Source organism: Argiope bruennichi, chromosome 1 (genome assembly GCF_947563725.1).
Source record: "Argiope bruennichi chromosome 1, qqArgBrue1.1, whole genome shotgun sequence".
Taxonomy (NCBI): domain Eukaryota; kingdom Metazoa; phylum Arthropoda; class Arachnida; order Araneae; family Araneidae; genus Argiope; species Argiope bruennichi.
In genome coordinates this window covers 28,073,715-28,093,800 of record NC_079151.1, presented here as the reverse complement: position 1 = coordinate 28,093,800, position 20,086 = coordinate 28,073,715, and the positions used below count along the sequence as shown (strand labels likewise).

General features: G+C 25.1%; 1 protein-coding gene across 2 annotated transcripts; it reads left to right on the top strand.

The window, feature by feature from the left end:
- Positions 1 to 1,869: 1,869 nt before the first annotated feature.
- Positions 1,870 to 17,955, top strand: LOC129975797 (lysosome-associated membrane glycoprotein 5-like). 2 transcript variants are annotated; one of them, XM_056089021.1, is made up of 9 exons: positions 1,870 to 2,244; positions 3,442 to 3,620; positions 6,075 to 6,209; positions 8,735 to 8,786; positions 9,412 to 9,545; positions 11,089 to 11,208; positions 13,093 to 13,174; positions 16,091 to 16,273; positions 16,846 to 17,955. In XM_056089021.1, exons 1-9 carry the CDS (start codon positions 2,178 to 2,180, stop codon positions 17,016 to 17,018), a joined length of 1,125 nt encoding a protein of 374 aa, XP_055944996.1. In that variant the 5' UTR covers positions 1,870 to 2,177; the 3' UTR covers positions 17,019 to 17,955. The 2 variants fall into 2 exon arrangements, with proteins under 2 accessions (XP_055944996.1, XP_055945004.1); XM_056089029.1 differs by having other exon boundaries at positions 1,871 to 2,244; positions 6,075 to 6,182; positions 16,846 to 17,954.
- The last annotated feature ends 2,131 nt before the right edge of the window (positions 17,956 to 20,086 follow it).

Sequence of the window (20,086 nt, the reverse complement as noted above, 5' to 3'; positions counted from 1 at the left end):
TCGGTAATTCAAAATATGTTATTCTACCGATATCGTTGTTGCCAACCTCTAACTTTATAATTATAGCCAGAGACACAAACTTGTCGATTAAGGTTTCAAGGACATTTTCTTAAATCCTTCGAAGTGGCTTTCGACAACACTATCTGGCCAATTCCATGCAGAAATTCTTATCAAACAAACGTTCAGCACAAAATAATATCCAAAATGCAGAACAATCCTGCATATGACGTCACAATATCTCCTTGTTACTCGTTCTGTGAAACATCACTAGGGATGACGAATATTTTCAAAGCGGTTATTACGTAACCAATATCAAAAAGTCACAAATACAAGTGATCAATACTTTTCAAAGAGGGGTGTGATTCAAATCCTTGATACGATCTTACTGATGATATTTCGATTACAGGTTTTGGATCACGATAGAAAGTAACAATCGATACGATATCACTGAAATTTGCCGGAGCGGTGACTTCACTGAAAAGTAACAATCGATACGATCTGTCCAATGGAAGCTCTCGAAAGAAATCTGTGATTGGATTGAAAAGCGAACGGACCAGTTATTGGAATTATCGTATAGTATCATTGAATTGCATATCACTGAAATTTATCGGAGCGGTGATTTCACCGGAAAGATTGAGGCTTCACTGGAAAGTGCGAAGTCACCGCTCCACTTTACGGGAGTGACCGATATTCGTATTTGATGATGCACTATTAAATACAGATCATTTTTAATTGCTCGTGACATGATTGACTTTGATTACATGTACTCTGTTTACTGCTGGCGCCATCTATTGGTAGAATATAGAACTAAAGTAAACATTTTAAAGAAATGACACATATTTTTAACTCATCTTTTCCAGAAAATGGTTCACTCTAATAAATAAATTAAATAAATAATTTTGAGAAAAAAATAAAATTTAAGAAGTAAGCTGAAACAGATAAATTAATTCAATCACACGTTAATTAAATTAGTAAATTAAGTATTAATTACAATTAATAAATTTTATATTTAATATTAAGTAATAATTTTTAATTAATAATATGATTGAAATAACAGATATTTGGAACGCATATTTAGAAATAACAATAGCAATATTATTTGTGATTCAAAAAATCGTGGATTATGCATAATCCGTTTTCTTCAATATTCGGTTCAGTATCCACTATTCCGCTTGAAATATAAAATGAAATTATGGTTTAAATTGACTTTAAAAATGATTTTTATAAATAATATCGATATTATTTTAATGAATATTCAATAAAAAGCATATAAATTAAAATTTAATTGCTTGAATTATGTGTTTAAAAATATGTTTATGGAAAAAAATTGAATAAAAATTAATATAGAGAAACTCTGCACTATTTTTAAATTTTTATTCGTAATGTTGATTTTTATTATAACTTTTTGTGATATATGCATCAAATCTTATTAGCATTCAAGTTAATTATATTTGCAACTACAGTTTATAAAAGTTTTTGCAATTTCTTTACAAAATATGCATTATATATTTTTTATTTAAAAAAAATCATACTTTCTTTTACTTCCAAATCTCTTTAAATCCTTATGGAATTGTGAATTTTTTTTTTTTATTGTTCCATATTGTTGTTCATACTTTGCATTGAAATATTAAGACTTAGGATTATAATTTCAAAAAACTGAAAATTAAGTCATATTTTTTTCTCTATTTTATGTGAAGATTATTTCAGTCTCAGATTATATTTTAACACAGCTAAATGATGCTTTTTAGAAATTTATGTCTGAAATTATATATTTTTTATGCAAATCCATATTTATTCTTATTTTTTTTATTTTTTTACTTTACCGGAGTTTTCTTGATTGATTGATTGAAATGGGATGAGAATGGGATTTTTGACTGGAGTTCGAGTTTGGCGTTCATATTGCAAATCCGAATTCAGTATTCGTTCTGAAATGTGCAAAATGTCAGAGAATTCGATTTCTGTTTCTCTTTTCTTGTTCAGAATCGGCTGAAGCTGTCTTCTGAAAAGTAATTCGCACCAACATATTTTAGAATTCAGAAATTTAGCTGAGATTTCACATTCCGTTCGAAATTTTCATAAAAATCTGTGGTAGAGATTCTGTTCACCTCTTCTCTTTATTATCGATCTTCACCTTGGAAATCTAAAAACATTAATTCCGATCGTATTATACCATCGAAATGTTTTTGAGGGCTTCAAAATTTGTATTTATAACCTTATTAATATATTTTATTGGAAGCGCTATCGGTAAGTCACTGCCTGTCTTCAGATTTTTAAAGAAAAATTCTTATATCTTCATAATCGATTTTCTCAATTATTGACCTCTAACGATTTAGTTCTGCGCTTTTCTAATTTCCACTATTAATAATATATATAATCTTTCCAATGATGGTTTCTATAAGTGTATCTATTAAAATTATTAAAGAAATTCTATAATTTAATGAAAAATAACAGAATTGTTACTTTTCACTTGGTTATATATATTTTTTCAAAATTGATTTCAACTTTATTCTCTTATTCAAATGCAAAAAATTATGCAGATTTCATGTGTTTTATAAACTTAAATTAAATTGAAATTCGAACCCACAAGTTAAATAATCTGCCATATTATGATAATTCTTGATTTAATCTTACAGATCATATATGTTTTAATTCACTATTATTTTTACCAAAACTAATCACTGTTTATCTAAATTTATTTTGAGATCCCTTTCTCTATCATGGCAAGAAAATAAGTTTCATACAATCTCCTAATTAATTGTAATACATATTGGCATATTTTGTAAGCTTCGAATTCTTAATATGAAATAATTTTTATTTGCGGAGCATTCTTCCCAAATTTTTGAAATCAAATTCTGAAATGCGAGATGCACTAAAGATACCTTAAATTCATTAATTATATTTTTGAGTTATAATGATTCAAAATTATATTTTTGTTACAATTACAATTAATAGAAAGGAATAACAAAAAAAAATCAAGGTTTATGAATAGAATTATAAACATATTCTAGCGGAAGATATTTTTTAATGCTAAATCTTTTCAGTTGTGAATATTAAATAATCATCTTTAAATATTTATGATTTTTAAGCATTTTAAGCAGAAAATATAAATCAGTCTGTAAATCTTACCATTAATATATTATTTTAATTCAAGATATTGGTCATATTTTATAGGTTTGGTTTAAAAATACTTAATTTGATTTTAACTGTACAAAAGCTATGGTATTAAATAAATTTTATTACATTAGGATTAATTTTAAATTTAATTTAATTTAAAATTAATCCTTACTAATACTTTTCTTAAAATATCAGAAGTTACCAAGCTATGCCTTTTTTTACCTTCATGTTTAATTCCTTAAAAGTATCTTCATTTCAAAATTTTGATTATTAAATATGAATTTTGAAATTCTTTATTATATATTAATTTCTATCTTTTGATTTCAGCCAAACCTAAAGGAGATGATGATAATGAAACTCCTAGTGAAGCAGACAAAGATTCTCCAAAAGAAAAAGTACCAGAAGAAAATGAAGAAAGTGCTACATTAAAGGCTTTAATGGACGAAATTAAAAAAATCCAAGATGAAGCAGTTACAGAAATGGTCCCTGTATTTTCAGAAATTGCGGTATAATTTTGTTTTTTAATCAAGACTTTAAAAAATTATATTTTGCTATGTCAAGCTCTATCTTAAAATAAATTGATAATCTGTTTTTAAAATAATGTCAAAAATATTCAAGCCCAAAAAATTAATTTTTCTCTTCCTTCATTATATTCAAATTAGATAAATTTATAAAAAAATTCTTGCAGGTTGAATTTATATTTTGAGTTATTTTTAAGTATTAAACATATTTTTATACTGCAGAAGAAAAGAACAATTGTATGTATTTATGAGAATGTGTATTAAATAAGGATATATACCATGTATATATATTATTATGAAGGTATGTAATGTTTATTATAACTTTGTAAAAATTAATAAATTCCTGTGTACTTCTAGTTGACAAACAATCATTTGCAAACTTCAGTTATCATCAGCATTTCCTTTCTAAGCCCTCCCCCCATCCTTAATTAATTGTAAATTTCCACAAATGTATTTGAAATTATATGAATGATTTATATCATTAAAAGCATTTGCAATATTATTCCATATTTAGTTTTTATTTTGTTCTTTTTTTTATTTTGTGTATAAATCCATTCTAATTTTCATTTGACAAAGGTTTCAAGATGAGATTTAATATTTTGTAAGATCATTTTTTCACTATTGTTATGTTCTGCACATCTATAGATTTCTGGATCTATGTCATGGTAATCTAGTAAGTCTAGATTGAAATATTTGCCTCTTTAAGGAGATCAAAGAAAGAATGTGTAATTTAATTTTTACAATAACATTATATAATTTATTTTTTTATCTGACTGACTGATTTCTCTGTTCAGTTTATATTCTGTTTTGTTGCATTTTTAAGGATAGAATTTTTATATAGAAAATATGACAATCTGTTTTGGATTTTGATAACAATGTGTTTCCAGCAATTCAAGGTATTGTTAATGTATAATTTATTCTTGGGAATGCAGATAAAAACATATCAATACCTGAGAAACCATTCCTTATAAATATTTTATTTTGTTCAGTGTCATATATTTCCTAATTATTTCTTTTATTCTAACCTGCATTTCTTTTTTGGGGGGTTGGGTGGGGTATTTACAAGATCACTTTATTATTATTTTTTTTATGAAGAACTCGTCAGTTTTAAGATATCATGAGTTCATGTAACTGATATTCACAGTACATTCAGAAACTATAATGTTATTTATTCCCAGCTTTTTAGCTTTCATGACCTTTTTGTTGAGAGGAGAGATTTTTTTCAATTCCATTTCCATTAGAAAAATTTTGCTGTAGCCTTAAAGTTGGAAAATAGATAAGAAATTAAATATTACTATTAAATTAAAGAAAATTTAATCAATTATAATTATTTATCAGATACAAATGAAATATATAAAGCTAGGATAATTTTTTAAACAACTTTCTCTATATAATAATAAAGAACCAGGGGAATGGGTGCATTGAGAAGAGGGTTACAACTCTAATAAGATTCTAGTTATCCTGTTTGGCTCATTACCCACAATTTAAGAAATTATTTAAATAATATGTTTTTGAGGATTAATATATTTGGATTGAATTTAGATGATTCAGCCTGCATTTGGTTCATATTAAAAATCATGCTTATATTGTAAGATAATAAATAATTTCTTTCATTAGAGGAACTCTTTATAATAAGCCTTGTTTAATTATCAATTTGGACAGCTATTTTGTTGGCATCTTTTTTTTAAAGAAATTTTCTTAATTTTTTTAAATAATAATTTAATAATTTTTTTAGTGTGATTAATATCTATCTTATTTGCTTGTATATAATTTTAAATTGTACCCTATAAAGTCACAAAATTTCGTATGTATTGCTTTTAACATAATCAAAAGTGCAACTAATAATTTTTTTTCTTCGGTAATATGACGAATCTAACTTTATTTACTTAAGGATATTAATTATACAAATTTCTCTTTTTTATATTTTAATCAATGCAGCAAAATATATTTCTCTGAAATTTGTAAATAAAATTCCGATGGGAGTTCTTGACATTGCGAGAACTTAACCTCAGATGCTGTTTCTGGAGAAAAAGGGATGTTGCAAATACAATTAAAAAATCAGGATCAGCATTAGAATTTTATTTGCGAATAAATTAATTTTTGGTGTACTTATAAATATTCTCTTGTGATTTTGAATATATATATATATATATATTTGAATTTGTGTTTGAAACCTGAATAATTTTGAATGAAAATATCTCTAAGAATTCTTATAGTACAACATCAAAAATTACTCATTGTCTGTTTAATCAATGATAAACCTTTTACTGACTGAAAAATTTTGTGTAAAGGAATTTATTATCAACTTCAATAAAACTGTGCAACTTTATTATGTAATATAAACATTTCAGATCAGCATTTAAGGAATTAAAGCCTATATTAAGGTCTTTGGGGGGCATTCTGTGAATAGATTAGAATTAAATATTATTTTATTTTTAGGAGATTGAAAAGGAACGCATTGAAGAGATTTTTTCTACTGAAAAATCACCAGAAACAGAAGAGGAATCTGTAACTAATGCAGAAACAGAAGAGCAGCCTAAAATTGAAGTATCTCCTTCAACATTTATAATCACTGTATGTTTTGTTAGATTGTTTAAGGTTTGCTATTGTATCCCCCCTCTAACTATCTTCTATTAATGAAAGTAAATTAACAGGGAAGCATTCTTATTTGAAAGTTTCAGTATCAATCATATATGTTTATTTTGGATGTGATTTGATAAAATAACCTATCATTTATTAATGATACTGATTCTGGAGGGAAAAAATTTAGGCAGTGTAAGCTAATTAAATTGTAAACCTATTGTAACAGTGAATATATTAATATATTGTACTTTATTTTAATATGTTATATTAATATTTATTTTATGTAGGAAGTAAAATATTAATGTTGGAAATAAAAAGTTGAAGGAAGCATTTGAAACATTTTAAGGAGAGTTCAGTTGAAAAACTTTTGAATTAAGCAGACTTTAAATAGTTGTTTCTTTGAATACAATAAGATACATTAAATTTTAATGTATTAGTATACATTAAAATTTATGTAAGTCATTTTTGTTCTTGGAGATGCAATGAATCAAAAACTTGAGTTATAAATATTACCAAAAGATGATTGCATAGAAAATGTCTGATAGGTTGATTATTATAATTATTTTATTAATTTTCATTATAGTATTATTTACTGTGCAAGGCAAACCAAGCATAAGAAGTCCTTTCAGTATTTGCTAATTTTTCAGTAAAATTTTTAAATGATAATGTTACAATAATAAGTTGCTGCTGTACATTAATGAACATTTTGTTTAAAATGTGTTAGAGAAACGTTTCTTCTTATTTTAGAATAAAATTGAAACAAAAGAACTTTGCTCTTGTGATCAAATTGCAAAGTAACTAAATCATTTTGATTGATTATCTTTCACAATTTTCCTCTAAAATTTATGCTCTGTGACTGAAAAATTTCTGGAATTTCTTGTCAAGAAATGAAACCACTGATTTATATCTGTGTCTTTTGAAGTTTAGCATATATTATAAAACGATTTCCAACAGATGTAAAACAATTGATAGACTGAGAGAGAAAGATCAGATATATGGGTTTCATGTGCTAAAACTTCCCAGCCAAGCCCTCTAAGTTTTTAATGAGCTATCAACCATATATATATTGTCTGGCATTGTTCATGGTTGAATCTAATATTTTCCCATAGATTAATTCCAGCCTTTACTTTACATTTTATTATTACTGTCAGTGGGAATTAGAATCTATCCCTTAACATAGCATTTCTTGGAAAAGGATTTTTTTTTTTCTTTTTCACTTACAACATTAATTTTCTTGACCCCCTGCTATTCTGTTTCTTTTTACTTAGACCATGATAATATTACTTAGACCATGGCATTGTTATATGAGATTTTTTCATCAACCATAATGTGGTGTTTCAAATATAAGTTTTGTCATTCTATTCTTACAACTATGCACAAAAAGATAGATTTCAACAAATAGAAATTTTAATCATATAAAGTTAAAATGGACAAGAAATTTTGTTCATTTAATTTTGCAATCATATAGTAACCAACCAAGATCAAGTTCTTTTCATTTTCAAACCTTTTGAAATAATTTAAAATTATTTTGTAATTAGTATCTGATTTCTGATTGATGCCCATGACTGCCAAGCTTGTTCTACTTTTCAAGGCTCTGTTGATTTTTTTCCAATAAATCAAATGCAGGTTATTCTTACTGTAATGATTAACATGTGTAATTGTTTTAGCAGTCTGCATTTCATTCTTTCTTTGATAGTAAAATTTCATGGTGTTCCAATTTTTTTTCATGTATTTTTATGACTTGGTATTTTTTAATTAAATAAACAAACTTATCAACTTTTTGATAATATAATTCTATGAAAATATGCTTGTCATAATATATTTTGCTTTTCTGAATACAACAAGTCTACTTTCATCATTGAACTATCACTATAAAATAAAAAGATGCCCCTTCTCTTAATATAATATAAAAATTATGTTAATTGAAAGCAACTTAGAGATTGTGAAAAATTATAATATGTGTGCAGATGTCTTTTCAAGTTAGCTTTTTGATAGATGTGTTTAAAAAATTATTTTTTCATTTGATAATATATTTTTTACATTTTTTTATATGCTTGGCTAATTTATTCAGTAGTTTTATTCTTTGATTATTGACTTTTCAGTGAAAGCTGTTCAGCCTCAGGCTCTATTCAAGAATCTACTTTTAAGTAAAATGAGTGCAGAGCCCAACGAATATATCTAAAAATGTTTTTTAAAATGCGATTGTTATGTTTGGGTAGATTAAGATCAGCACTAAAAGTGTTGAACCAAGTAAACCATTCTTCTAGAAAAAAAGGGGGGGGGGCAACAAGTGACTGAGAGGGGGATGATATCATAAATATTTCTTAATTATATATTTCAAATATCCTTGGGAATCCAGTATTTGATATATTTAAAATGTATAAGAAGAAGAAAAAAAAAAAAAAAATGTTGAAAAGTGAATAGTAATTAAATGAATAATGAATTTAATGTTTTTTTTTAAGGATAATGACTTAAACAAGTAATCTATCCTAGTCTAATATTATATTTATTTTCAGACTCCAGAAGAAAAACCGGAAACTACTTCTGCTGCTGCTATGGTAAATACAGGTGAGTTGTTTGAATTTACACTTTTAACATATAAAATGCTGAACTTCCTATTTCTGCGACTGTTTTATTAAATGAAATATTTTTATTCCATTGTTTCTTTTATGGTTTGACCCATAAATTAATATAAATTCTGAATAATTTTTATTGGACATATTCCTTTACCCATACTTGGAATCATAAGTGATGTCATTTCAAATATTTTTCTTTTAATTTATTTTTAGATAATGCAATAAAAGTAATTTTCTAATTTTTTATTTTTTAATATTTCTTCATGTTTTAAGGGTCATTTAATATTTATATTTGTAAAAAGAAATAGTATTTTTTAATGAGTTTTGGTTGATTTTTTTAAAAGTAATTTTCTTTGGAAAATGGAATTTGTTTTTATTTTAGATTGTTTTCACCTTGGCATTTTTAATTTAATTTAAAAGAAATTTACTGAAGACTTAGTTTTAAAATAAATTGCAGTATTTAAAGTTAATTTATAATTTCAGATGCCAGTTATTATGATCATTATATGCATTAATTATTTATTTTAAAATATTTTACTACTGAATTTTTTTTCTATATTCTCACTTGTTTATTGTACTTAATACGAGTAAAAGTGTAAATAAAAAATATTGCTAAGGTGGAACTACTATTGAAAAAGAAGAGGCTCCTGAAGATACATTTGCTGTTTGGAGTGCCAAAGGAAAAGTTTGTCTCCTGGCTAAATTCCATGCAGTTTTTACAATTATATATTCAAGTCAAAGAGGGGAAGAGGTAACTTTCTATTACTCAGTTCTTTTGCAATTATTCTATAAATAAATAAAGATAATAGCTACTGGTTTCTTTCAATAGAAAACTTGACGAAATGCTATTTTTTCTGATACATATTGCCATTAAGACATGTAATTCAGTTATTTCAGAGAATTCTTGGTTGCGTTACAAAATAAGTGGTCACATGGATGAAATGTATCACAAAGTAATAATTCTGCTTAATTAGTTAGTCATTCTATGAAACTATGTAATTATTCTGTGAATTAATTAAACAATTGAAATATAAAACAAACCATTTAACTGTAGAATGTATAAAATTTTATTTATTAGACATTATTTAGACACAGTAAAGTCATTTATTATTTCAGGAATTTCAAAAATAGCATTTGAAATTGGATACATTGTTATTTTTAACATGCATTCATTTTTTTAGTTATATTTACATGTTTTTTTTTTTTTTTTTTTTTTGTTTTTTTCATCCTTGACTTTAACAGTCTTTTGAATTTGTAACCAATAACAATTGCCTTATATATTGCAGTATTGTAGCTAATTCTAACATGCAAGAAGAAGAATTTCAGTTATTTTACTTTACATATTACTTGGTCACAATTGTTCTGTAAAAGAACTTGTTAAGCCATATAATACAAGCGAGTTTTGCACTATCATTTTCTGGATCAATTATTTCATGAAATAACTAATAATTCTATGAAATAATTCATTTCATATTCTGAGAATAATACATGCATAACTAATTTTTTTTAAATTTATTTTTGCTGGAAAACGATAATTGTGTTCAAGTATAATTGTATATATATCTTTGTATATATTTTTTTGCTTTGTTTTGTTTCATCAGTTTAAAATTAGTGAAATTCTGTATAATGAGTCTGTTTTTTACATAGTTTTATGTCTGTTTTATAAATGTAGAATGTTTTTATTCTAATAATATAATATAGTATTTAGTCTATGTTTTTATTTATATAAAATATCTTATTTTGTCATGAGATTTTAGAGATAAAAAATTATATATTGCTTTTTTTATCCTTATTTATCACATTTGAATTTTTACATGAAGATATGATAACAGCTATTTTTTAGATAGTGTGATTAATAATAATGGAAATTATTTTTGAATCTGAGACGTGAATGAGATCTCAGTAAGAACTGAATCATTGTAGATTTGATGCTCTCCCCCCCCCCTTCTTCATATCTATACATTAAATTGATATTAAGATGATGCACTTTATAAAATATGCTGCTTCATAGTTCTAAAAGATGAGTGCATTAAGTGCAAATTAGTCTCATATCCAAGAAAATGTAATTAGTCATAGGTATTTGTGATAAAACTATCAGGTAATATTAATTTTTATAAAAATTATCATGCATAATCTTTATATATAAATCTAATAAATAAAATGCATAATCTTTATATCTTTTATTTATATCATGCATAATCTTTATTAATTAATTATGTAGTATATATGTAGTAGTTTTTGGTGTTGTGTTGTAGAATCTTTTATATTTATGTTATATAATTTGATGTTTTTAGAAAGCAGAAATTACAGTTCCAAAAACTGCAAATTCAAGAGGAAAATGTGGTTCAAATACAAGATTACCCTTGTTACAACTTTCTTGGGGGAAATATGCTTTCACATTGATGTTTAATAAGGTAATAGAAAATAGATTATCTTCAACTGTTCCATTCTGTAAATTGCAATATTATATGCTATAAGATTCATGCTATTTATTTTAAGATTTTGTATTATTAGTTATACATTCTTTCTTTTATATTTCGATTTTTAGCAGTATAAAGTGACTATAAATATTTTAGACTTCAGATTCTTGAAGGAATAAACACTTTTTTCTTGTGTTCTCAGTATTTTTTTTTTTTTTTTTTCAATTTTGTTTCATCTCTTAACTGAAAAATAATCCAATGCCATTTCAGGTTGATTAATATTATTGATTTAATTCGATTTCAGAATTATCAGAATCAAATTCGGAAACAACATTATCTTACATTATAAAGTGATCCTTATCGATTATGTGTTATATTCTATAATTAACATTTGGTCGGTTGAAAGCTATCTCCAGCCATGTTTACATATTACATTGCATGAATTTTTCATATATTTTTACATATTCATTTTGATGTTTCCCTAGAAAAATAATGGAAAACTGTTATCAAATATATGCTCCTACAGGGGAAAAACTAAATTAAACTATGAGGCAGATCAGAAAACATTTTTGTCCTTTGGATATTTTAAATATATTGCAAGGAATTAATATTATATTATAGCTTTTATAGAAATATTTTATAAAAGATTAAGAAATTGCATGAAAAATTAATTTTACAATAGAATACTTTCATATATTTTACAATGTGTGGGTATTTGGGTATGATTCATTAAAAATTGTTTTGCTTAATGGACAAATTTTGGTAAAAAAATTTTTTAAGGATTTTTTTGGTTAAAAAAATTTTTGGGGTATTTTTTTTAAAACTTTTTATTTGTTTTGTGGACTCTTATTGCTTAACCTGGCATTGTAAAACATTTCTTATAACATTAGCAAATCGTTGACAGAAAAATATCTTCCTCTCAAAGCATATAAGGCTCTGATGAATTTGATATTATCTATAATCTTATATAAAAATAGTTAATAATTTTTCATCAATGTTTCATGAAATGAATAAATGTTTCATCAACACATACATTTACAACTTATGTACTCAAAATCAACTCAAATGACTAATTTTCTGTATCAATACCTTTCTATAAATAAAGGAAGGTTTTATTTAACCCAACACATTGATATTCACCTAGATGTCATATTGATAATATATTTTAAATATGAAATATTTTTAGTTCTTCATTCTTTGTTTATCACGGTAACATGAGGCTTAATTTCTTATTTCAAATATTGGTATTTTGAAGATATCAGGTTTTGGATATATATATAATATATATATCGTCTCTGAAAAGTTCTTATTTCAAATTTTGTTTATACCTGAATAAGGTCATTAGAAACAAAAATTAGTAATGCAGGAAAGTAATACAGTATTTATAAGCATTTCATAAAAATGATTTTTTAATTTTTTTTATACTTGATATATTATATGTGAGTTTCTAATTTATATAAGATTTTATTTATTAATTTTATGTGTAGATTTTTAATTTATTGATTTTTTTCCAATCAAATAATATGTTAATGATTTTGCTCTGGTCATTGATAGCTTTTGGTTATATACATTCTACTTTACAATTTACCAGTGTATTGAAAAGTGGCATTTTTTAAAAAATATCTATTCTTAAAAATATGCTTTAAAACTTAATCTAGAAAAGAAAGAAAAAATTTCATTTTGAGGTTTAGAAAATTGATTGGAGTATGAATCAATGGATTCAAAGATGTCGTAAAATGTTTTATGAAATAATGGTATTCTTATTTAGAAATGAAATTTTAAAAATAAATTTATCATTTAAAACAAAACTATTGAGATTTTTTTTTTTTTAATCTTTTATGAAAGTAAATTTTTGATGATATTTTGCTTTTAAAATAGACTGATGAAGAGAATTGGGCTGTTACTTCTATGGAATTAACTTATGACACTGCAGAACCTTTATTCGATGGAGCTGTTAATGGTAATGTTTTAATTTTCAGCTTCTTTTTATTTTAATTTTCTTTCTTTCTTCTTCCTTTTATGTAATAATTTATTAATAAAAATTTATTTTTTATGCTCAGCTATAGGCATATTTTGGATATTATTTAGTCATATTAGCAAACAAACCATTTCTAAGCAACATTAACTGTTTGTTTTTTTAATTTGATGCAATAATTATTTCTTACATATAATTTGCAAACATAAATAGCTTTTTTTTTTATGTAACAGTTTATCCTAAATTGGCTTGCAAAATAAATTGTTAAAAGTAAGAGAGTGTTTTGCATAAATTAGAATCTCTCTGTTAGAATGTAGTTTGTTTCATTTCTTTGCATGTTTTTATCTAATTTTCAAAAGTTTTATTAATGGATATAGTTTAAAAAATAATTATTATCATTATTGCAGTCCAGTTTTTGATGTTTTCGGTTACACAGACCTCTAAAGTGAAAAAAAAAAAAAAAAAAAAAAAAAAAAAAAGATTGTGGCTGTTATCAAGATTCTGTATTCATGTTAGATACTTTGTATTAATTGAATTCTATTGGAATTCTACCAATAAAGGAATTCAATCTCCCTGAATAAAATATTGTGGCTTTGCTGCCTTTCCTTTCACAAATGGCTTCAACTTCTCAGTTCCATGAACATTAACTGCAAAAAAACCATAATTTCCATTTTGATGTTTTCTCTTCTAAAGAATTTTTTATTTTTTAGCAAAGTGTTTAGTCTGGTTGTAAGTCATAAAACAATCTAGTTTTATTGTAATTGTTGAATAATGAAACCTTTCGACTAGACTGAGCAATGTTTCTTACTTATTTTTTACTAAATTTTCATTTGCATCTATCTTTGCTTCCTACAGTTTCTTTTTGACCATGTGGTATCTTGTCTTAAAATGTTCGATTTAATCATTGAATGCAGAAAAATTTTGTTTGGCTTTTTAGCAAGTTGGAGGGCTTTTCTTTGATAAGAGGCTGACTAATGGTTATTTTCTTGGCATAAGATTGAAGAACAGAAATAGAAACAGTTTTTTATGACTTTCTTATTTTTGATCATTTTTCATCACACTCTGCAGATACATTTACAAATTTTGCATGTTGTTTAACAATTTTATTAGTGTTGATACGGAGATTTCAGGGCATTCTGTTTAAAGAATTGTGGATTCCATTGTCATTGCTGTAAATATTCTTTCAATGTTTTTGCCAAATTCATATTAAATATTAAGCTTTCCATGCAACAAAACACATTCTCTTTTCAAACAGTCTGCAATATTGCACGATGGTTCAAAAATCAAATTATCTGCCAACCACATCATTTAGTACACCTCGCTTCTCTTTATTGTGGCATGGGAAAAGCTAAGAAAAATATTACCCATCCTGCACATGACAGGTTACACTCATTATTTGTTTAATCTGGACAAAATGGGACAAAAGGGATACTGTAGTTATTTGAAAAGTAATCCAATATTTTTCTGACTCAAACTAACAACAACAACAAAATATGTTGTGATCATTTGTTAATTCTGGGTTTATCATACATTAAATAGGGTTAAAAGGGTACCATCATTTTAATCAAAGGATGGGGTGAGGGATGCATAAAGTCACAAAAGTTAGTAAATAGAGGTTCCGAGCCATATTTATATAACTCTATTATTACGAGTTACTTTATATATATATTAGAGCTTTTTTTTACACATTTGTGTGGTTGAAATTTTAATAAATAGGTTTTATTATTAAAAATTTAATGCAAATTCATATAAAAGTATATATATATATATAAATGTTGCTTCATAGTTCAAAAAACAATAATTACTATTTGAAATTAAACATTTATCATAAAAATGGTTTAAAAAATCACATTCTTATTACATATCTTGAGTACTAATTACATATTTCTTATTTTATGCAATTTATATGCATGGAGGTAGGTGTTGAATTAAACACTCTTTAATCATGCTAATATTCTGCGAGTTTTAAATAAAGGGTTATGAATTGAAGTAAAATTCCTTAAATGTTCTTTCACTAATGTTTTAACATGCAAAATAAGTAGAAATATTTCAATAGATTCCATTACTTTTTTCAAGGAAAATGGAATAACTCTTTCATCGCTTAGATTAGATCCAGATTATTTGTCTTCAGTCTATTTTTCAGTCATGAGTAATTTAGTAATTATGAGAGTTAGCTTTAATGCGTCCAAGTTTAATCAGTTTGAACTCGTTGGTTTGGGGGAATTTTCTTTCAGTGGATTGTCTCTACCTTAGGAAAGCCTGAAAAATATCACAATTTATATATTCTCTTGGAAAATGATCTTAATTCTCTAAAGATTTCAGTATTCTTCACCACTAAAAATAACATATAACTCAATCTTTGCATTCTATTAAAATAAGTACTTTATAATTACAATGTTTATGAATAAATTGAAATAGTGATAAAATGGCATATAATGAAAATTTGCATAAATATTGTTTTATTATATGATTTGCTTATGTTTTGCTTTGCATTATATATTCATTTGTTATTTTTTATTTCATTTATTTTTTTATAGATCTTTGTTGCTTACTGAATTTTTCATTTCATAATACTTAGCTGAAGTAAAAGGTATATTACATTTTCAAATCATTTTTTTTAAAATTTTTATTTATCATTTATCAGATTTTTTTCTTTGTCATCATATTGATTATTCATATTTTAAAATTAATATCTTCTATTTATTGTTTCTTTATGTAAGATCTTTAAAAATTGAAATATATTTTCATGGAAGTGAAATATTTTTATTATTTTGTGTTTTGATTCTTTTAATATTCATGAAATTTATACTTTTAAAGTATATGCATTATAAATTGTAGCTTGCCATTTTTTTTTATTATAATGCAAATTCTCATATTTTCATATCACATTAAATTTTTCAGCTGGTAAAAAAACTGCTAGAAGTAAGGATGTTACTTTGTTTGAAACTCCACTGAAAAATTCCTATTTCTGTCCTGGGCAAGAAATTATACTTCTGTATGCTGGAAATAAGCAAGCTGTTACTGTGAGGATAAGAGATCTGCAGTTACAGCCTTTTGAAATAGAGAATGGACAGTTCTCTGCAAGTAAGTTCCAAATTTTTATATTATAGAGTTTTGCAAAATAATTTTTTAATTATATCTTTTCTAAGGGAAAAAAATCAAGTTGTTTAAATAAAACTGTTGCTTTCTTATTCTTTGTAATTCATTTGATAGCATGTAACATTGTAAACATTTTTGTTCTTTGAACCAGAATAAAGCTGCATTAATTAGGTTTAACAGGATAATTTTAGCTTTTATTTTTTATTTTGTCAGCCATTATTAAAATACTTATTAAAGGATTATTTTGATTTATTCAAATCTTAACATGGAGAAAATACAGAATTAGACTTTTGATTAATCAATTTGGTATATGCTATGATTTTCTCCACATCAAATAATATCTGCTGTAATGTATTAAAAACTCTTTGTTGTAGTTGTATACTCTTAGTAAACTCTTTGTTGTGTATATATAGCTAACCGTCATTAAATTAATCATGGAACCTCTCTACCTACCTGAACTACCTTGTTATAAATTTCACTTAGCCCTATTTTATTGCATGTGATAATGAAATGCTTTGTGAATACAATATGAGAATTATAAATTTATTTTCTCACAGCTCACCGTTGCAATAAAGTTGTAATTGATGAAGAAACTCCTTATGTTCAGGATGAAACAGTGCCCTTTGCTATAGGATGCACCTTGGCCTTAATAACTCTCATTATATTGTTGGGTTTTTCAATCCATCGAGCTTACCATGCAGCTAAAGTGGATTACAACTCAATGGAATAAAGAAAATTATGGCAAAGATCATGGAAATGAGACTTCTAAGTAACTATTATAAAAAATTGCAAAAGGAGAGAATAAAATTCATTTGCCACCTTCTATGAAATCGGTTAAAAGTTTTGTGAAACGATTTGAATATTATTATGCAATTGAGCAAATATGTTAATGAATAATTTAATTCTTGTAGCAAGGACAGATTTAAATTATTTTAGAAAAACTTTTTTTAAATATCGGTTTCATTTTATTATACGATAGGACATTTTTTCCCCTTTTTTTGCTTTCCCCCTCTTAATAGTCTCAAATTCAATTTGCGGAACAGCTTTATGTTTCTCCGAGATTTTTGTTGTAGTTAATTATCATAATTAATTTCATTGTGAATGTACATAACAATTATTATATATTGTGATAATCATTTTTTTTTATTATTCATATTTGTTGTTTTATTTTTTTATATCTGTATATAAATATTTTTCCTGTTAGTAAATTTTTGTCTTTTATTTTATTTAAATTATCAATGTTCCAAAATATCCATGCTGTTGATGATCATCTATGCCGAGAAAAAATAATAAGTGCACAGCATATATAAATGCTTTGCTTTATCTTAAAATTTTTAGTAGTAGTTGTCTAAAATTTGAAATTATTGATTTTTTATTAAAATTGAAAACAGGTGTTTCATCGTATTTGTGTATCAATCTAATGTACTCTTTTTGAGTCATTCACAGTTAGTCAGTCTTGAATATATATCAGTTTAATACTGTTGAATAAAATGTAGATTATTAAATGAGGTGTATTTGGTATTTGACAGGTTAAACAATATATATTAATGTACTTTTATTATAAGTATCTCCTGTAGTTAACTAGTTTATAACTGTCGATTAGAATTGATTTTCTTGTTGAAAATACTTTTACCATTAATTGCAAGTGTTTTTGGAAACTTACAAAAATAAATGTTTATAAATAAAGTCTTTATGGATGTTCTCAATGACTTGTGGGTAATTTTATTTGAAATTCAATTGTTTGCAGCAGAATTTTTCTTAATAAATGACCAAATTACAAATCAATTACATTTTTAAAGTTAGAAGTAGTCATATCATGAGTAAGTGATTTAATATGTATTTTTAATTCATATTAAATAATTCAAAGAAATTGAATAATTTTCTTATTAAATGCAATTTCAATTCGCAGAATACCAATTAAATCCGATATTTAATGTACAGAAGTTTGTCAATAATTATATAATATTAAATTTTAAAGTAATTATCTTGACTTTGCTTCTTATTAAACAATCACATATGTTTTTTATTATAAGAAGCTAGAATATTGTTTCCACATATGTGGGTTGGTGAAAGAAAATTGCTACGTCTTTGCATTTCACTGTATTCTAAAAAACATATGTGTAGTTAAAATAATTAATAAATATTTTAGGGTATGCACACTTCTGAAATTCTGCAACCAAGTACAAGAAATCATACTTACGTATTATAGAATAAATTAAAGATGATTTTTCATTAAATCCATCTTTTATTGTTCTTTAACATCTTTTATAGACACTAAATTTTTTGAATTTCCTTGAATTGGACACTTTTGTTCCGATGGATTAGATATTTCCTGTGTGGAACTTATTAAATAATTCAATTTGATGTGACATCTGTGTATATCCAACATTTTTTAAAGCAATTAATAAATTTTTGAAATTAAAATAGTTTTTAAATTTTCTTTTGAGGCATTTTCTGTTTGAAACATTAGTTAAAATGAATATTTTTAACTTTCACTTTATTAATTATCTGACGAGAGGTATTTTTATTTTATATTGCATGCAAATGTAGAATTTGAACTTTTAAAATATTTTTTTGAGGTATTATAGAATAAATGAAAAGTTATTTATTATTAAATTAATTTAATAATAAATAAAATTACATTTGATGATTTTAAGATTTTTGTGCAAACGATTATTGAAAGAAATACAAAAATTCATTTGAAAATGATGCCATCATTCTGTGAAATTATTAATCCAAATTATGAAAATGGAATATTTCTGATTCATAGAATACATAACTTAAAATAACACACACATTTTCTCTTATGTTTAAAAAATGCTTTTAATACAATAAATGAATTATGAAATAAAACACACACAAGATATCAACATTGATCAAAATATTGATGTAATTTTCATAAATATTTTAAATAAATGGTGTTTATATGAATATAATTTTAATAAAAATTCTTTGTATGCTTCATTGAAAAGTCAGCTTATGATCATACAAGTAGTTTTCTAAAGGATATTAATATGGGTAGTGTCATCTTCTCATTTTCTAGCCAATTAAAAAGGTAGTCATTAGTTTAAATCTTTGAAAAAATAAATAAAAAAAAATATCTGAATATTTTTTAATTGCAGATCTTTAAAAAAAAAAAGTTCAGTTATAAAAAAAAAACTAAAACAAAATATCTTTTTTGATTGATTTTTTTTTGTAGGGGGGAGGCGGCTAATTTCTCCAAAAATTACACTTGAAAAATTTGCAAAGAATGATGTCAAACCTTTGTTTAATGTTTTTCTTTCAGTTGGCCCATTCGCAATTCTATAACTGTGATGGGTCAATAAAATGCCTAAAATATGCAAGAAATATATTACAAAAAATTGTAATATTAAAGAAGACTTAACATAGTAAGCAAAGGCATATTATTGACGATTTCCAAAGCCAGAGGCAATTAATGGGAAGAAATTTCTCAAAATCGATGAATTCAAAGCGATTAAACTTGGGTCAGCAAAAACTTGCGTCAAAAACCTCTGAAAAACTAAACATATTTTTAATATATACTACCCAGCCCCAAAAAATATGAGAAGAGGAAAATTAATATTCTCGATAATTTGTCTCCCAAAAACATAGAGTAAAATATGTTTTGTCCCGACATTATTTAATAAGTTTAAGTATATGTTATGCAGGGCTGTAGTTGATCACAGGATAATAGGAGTAGTGCTCTGGGGTGTCTGATTAAGGAGAAAAAGATATATTAATTTTTGAATTATATGTTTGAAAAATTGAACTTCATCAACGATGCTTAATTTTTTGCTT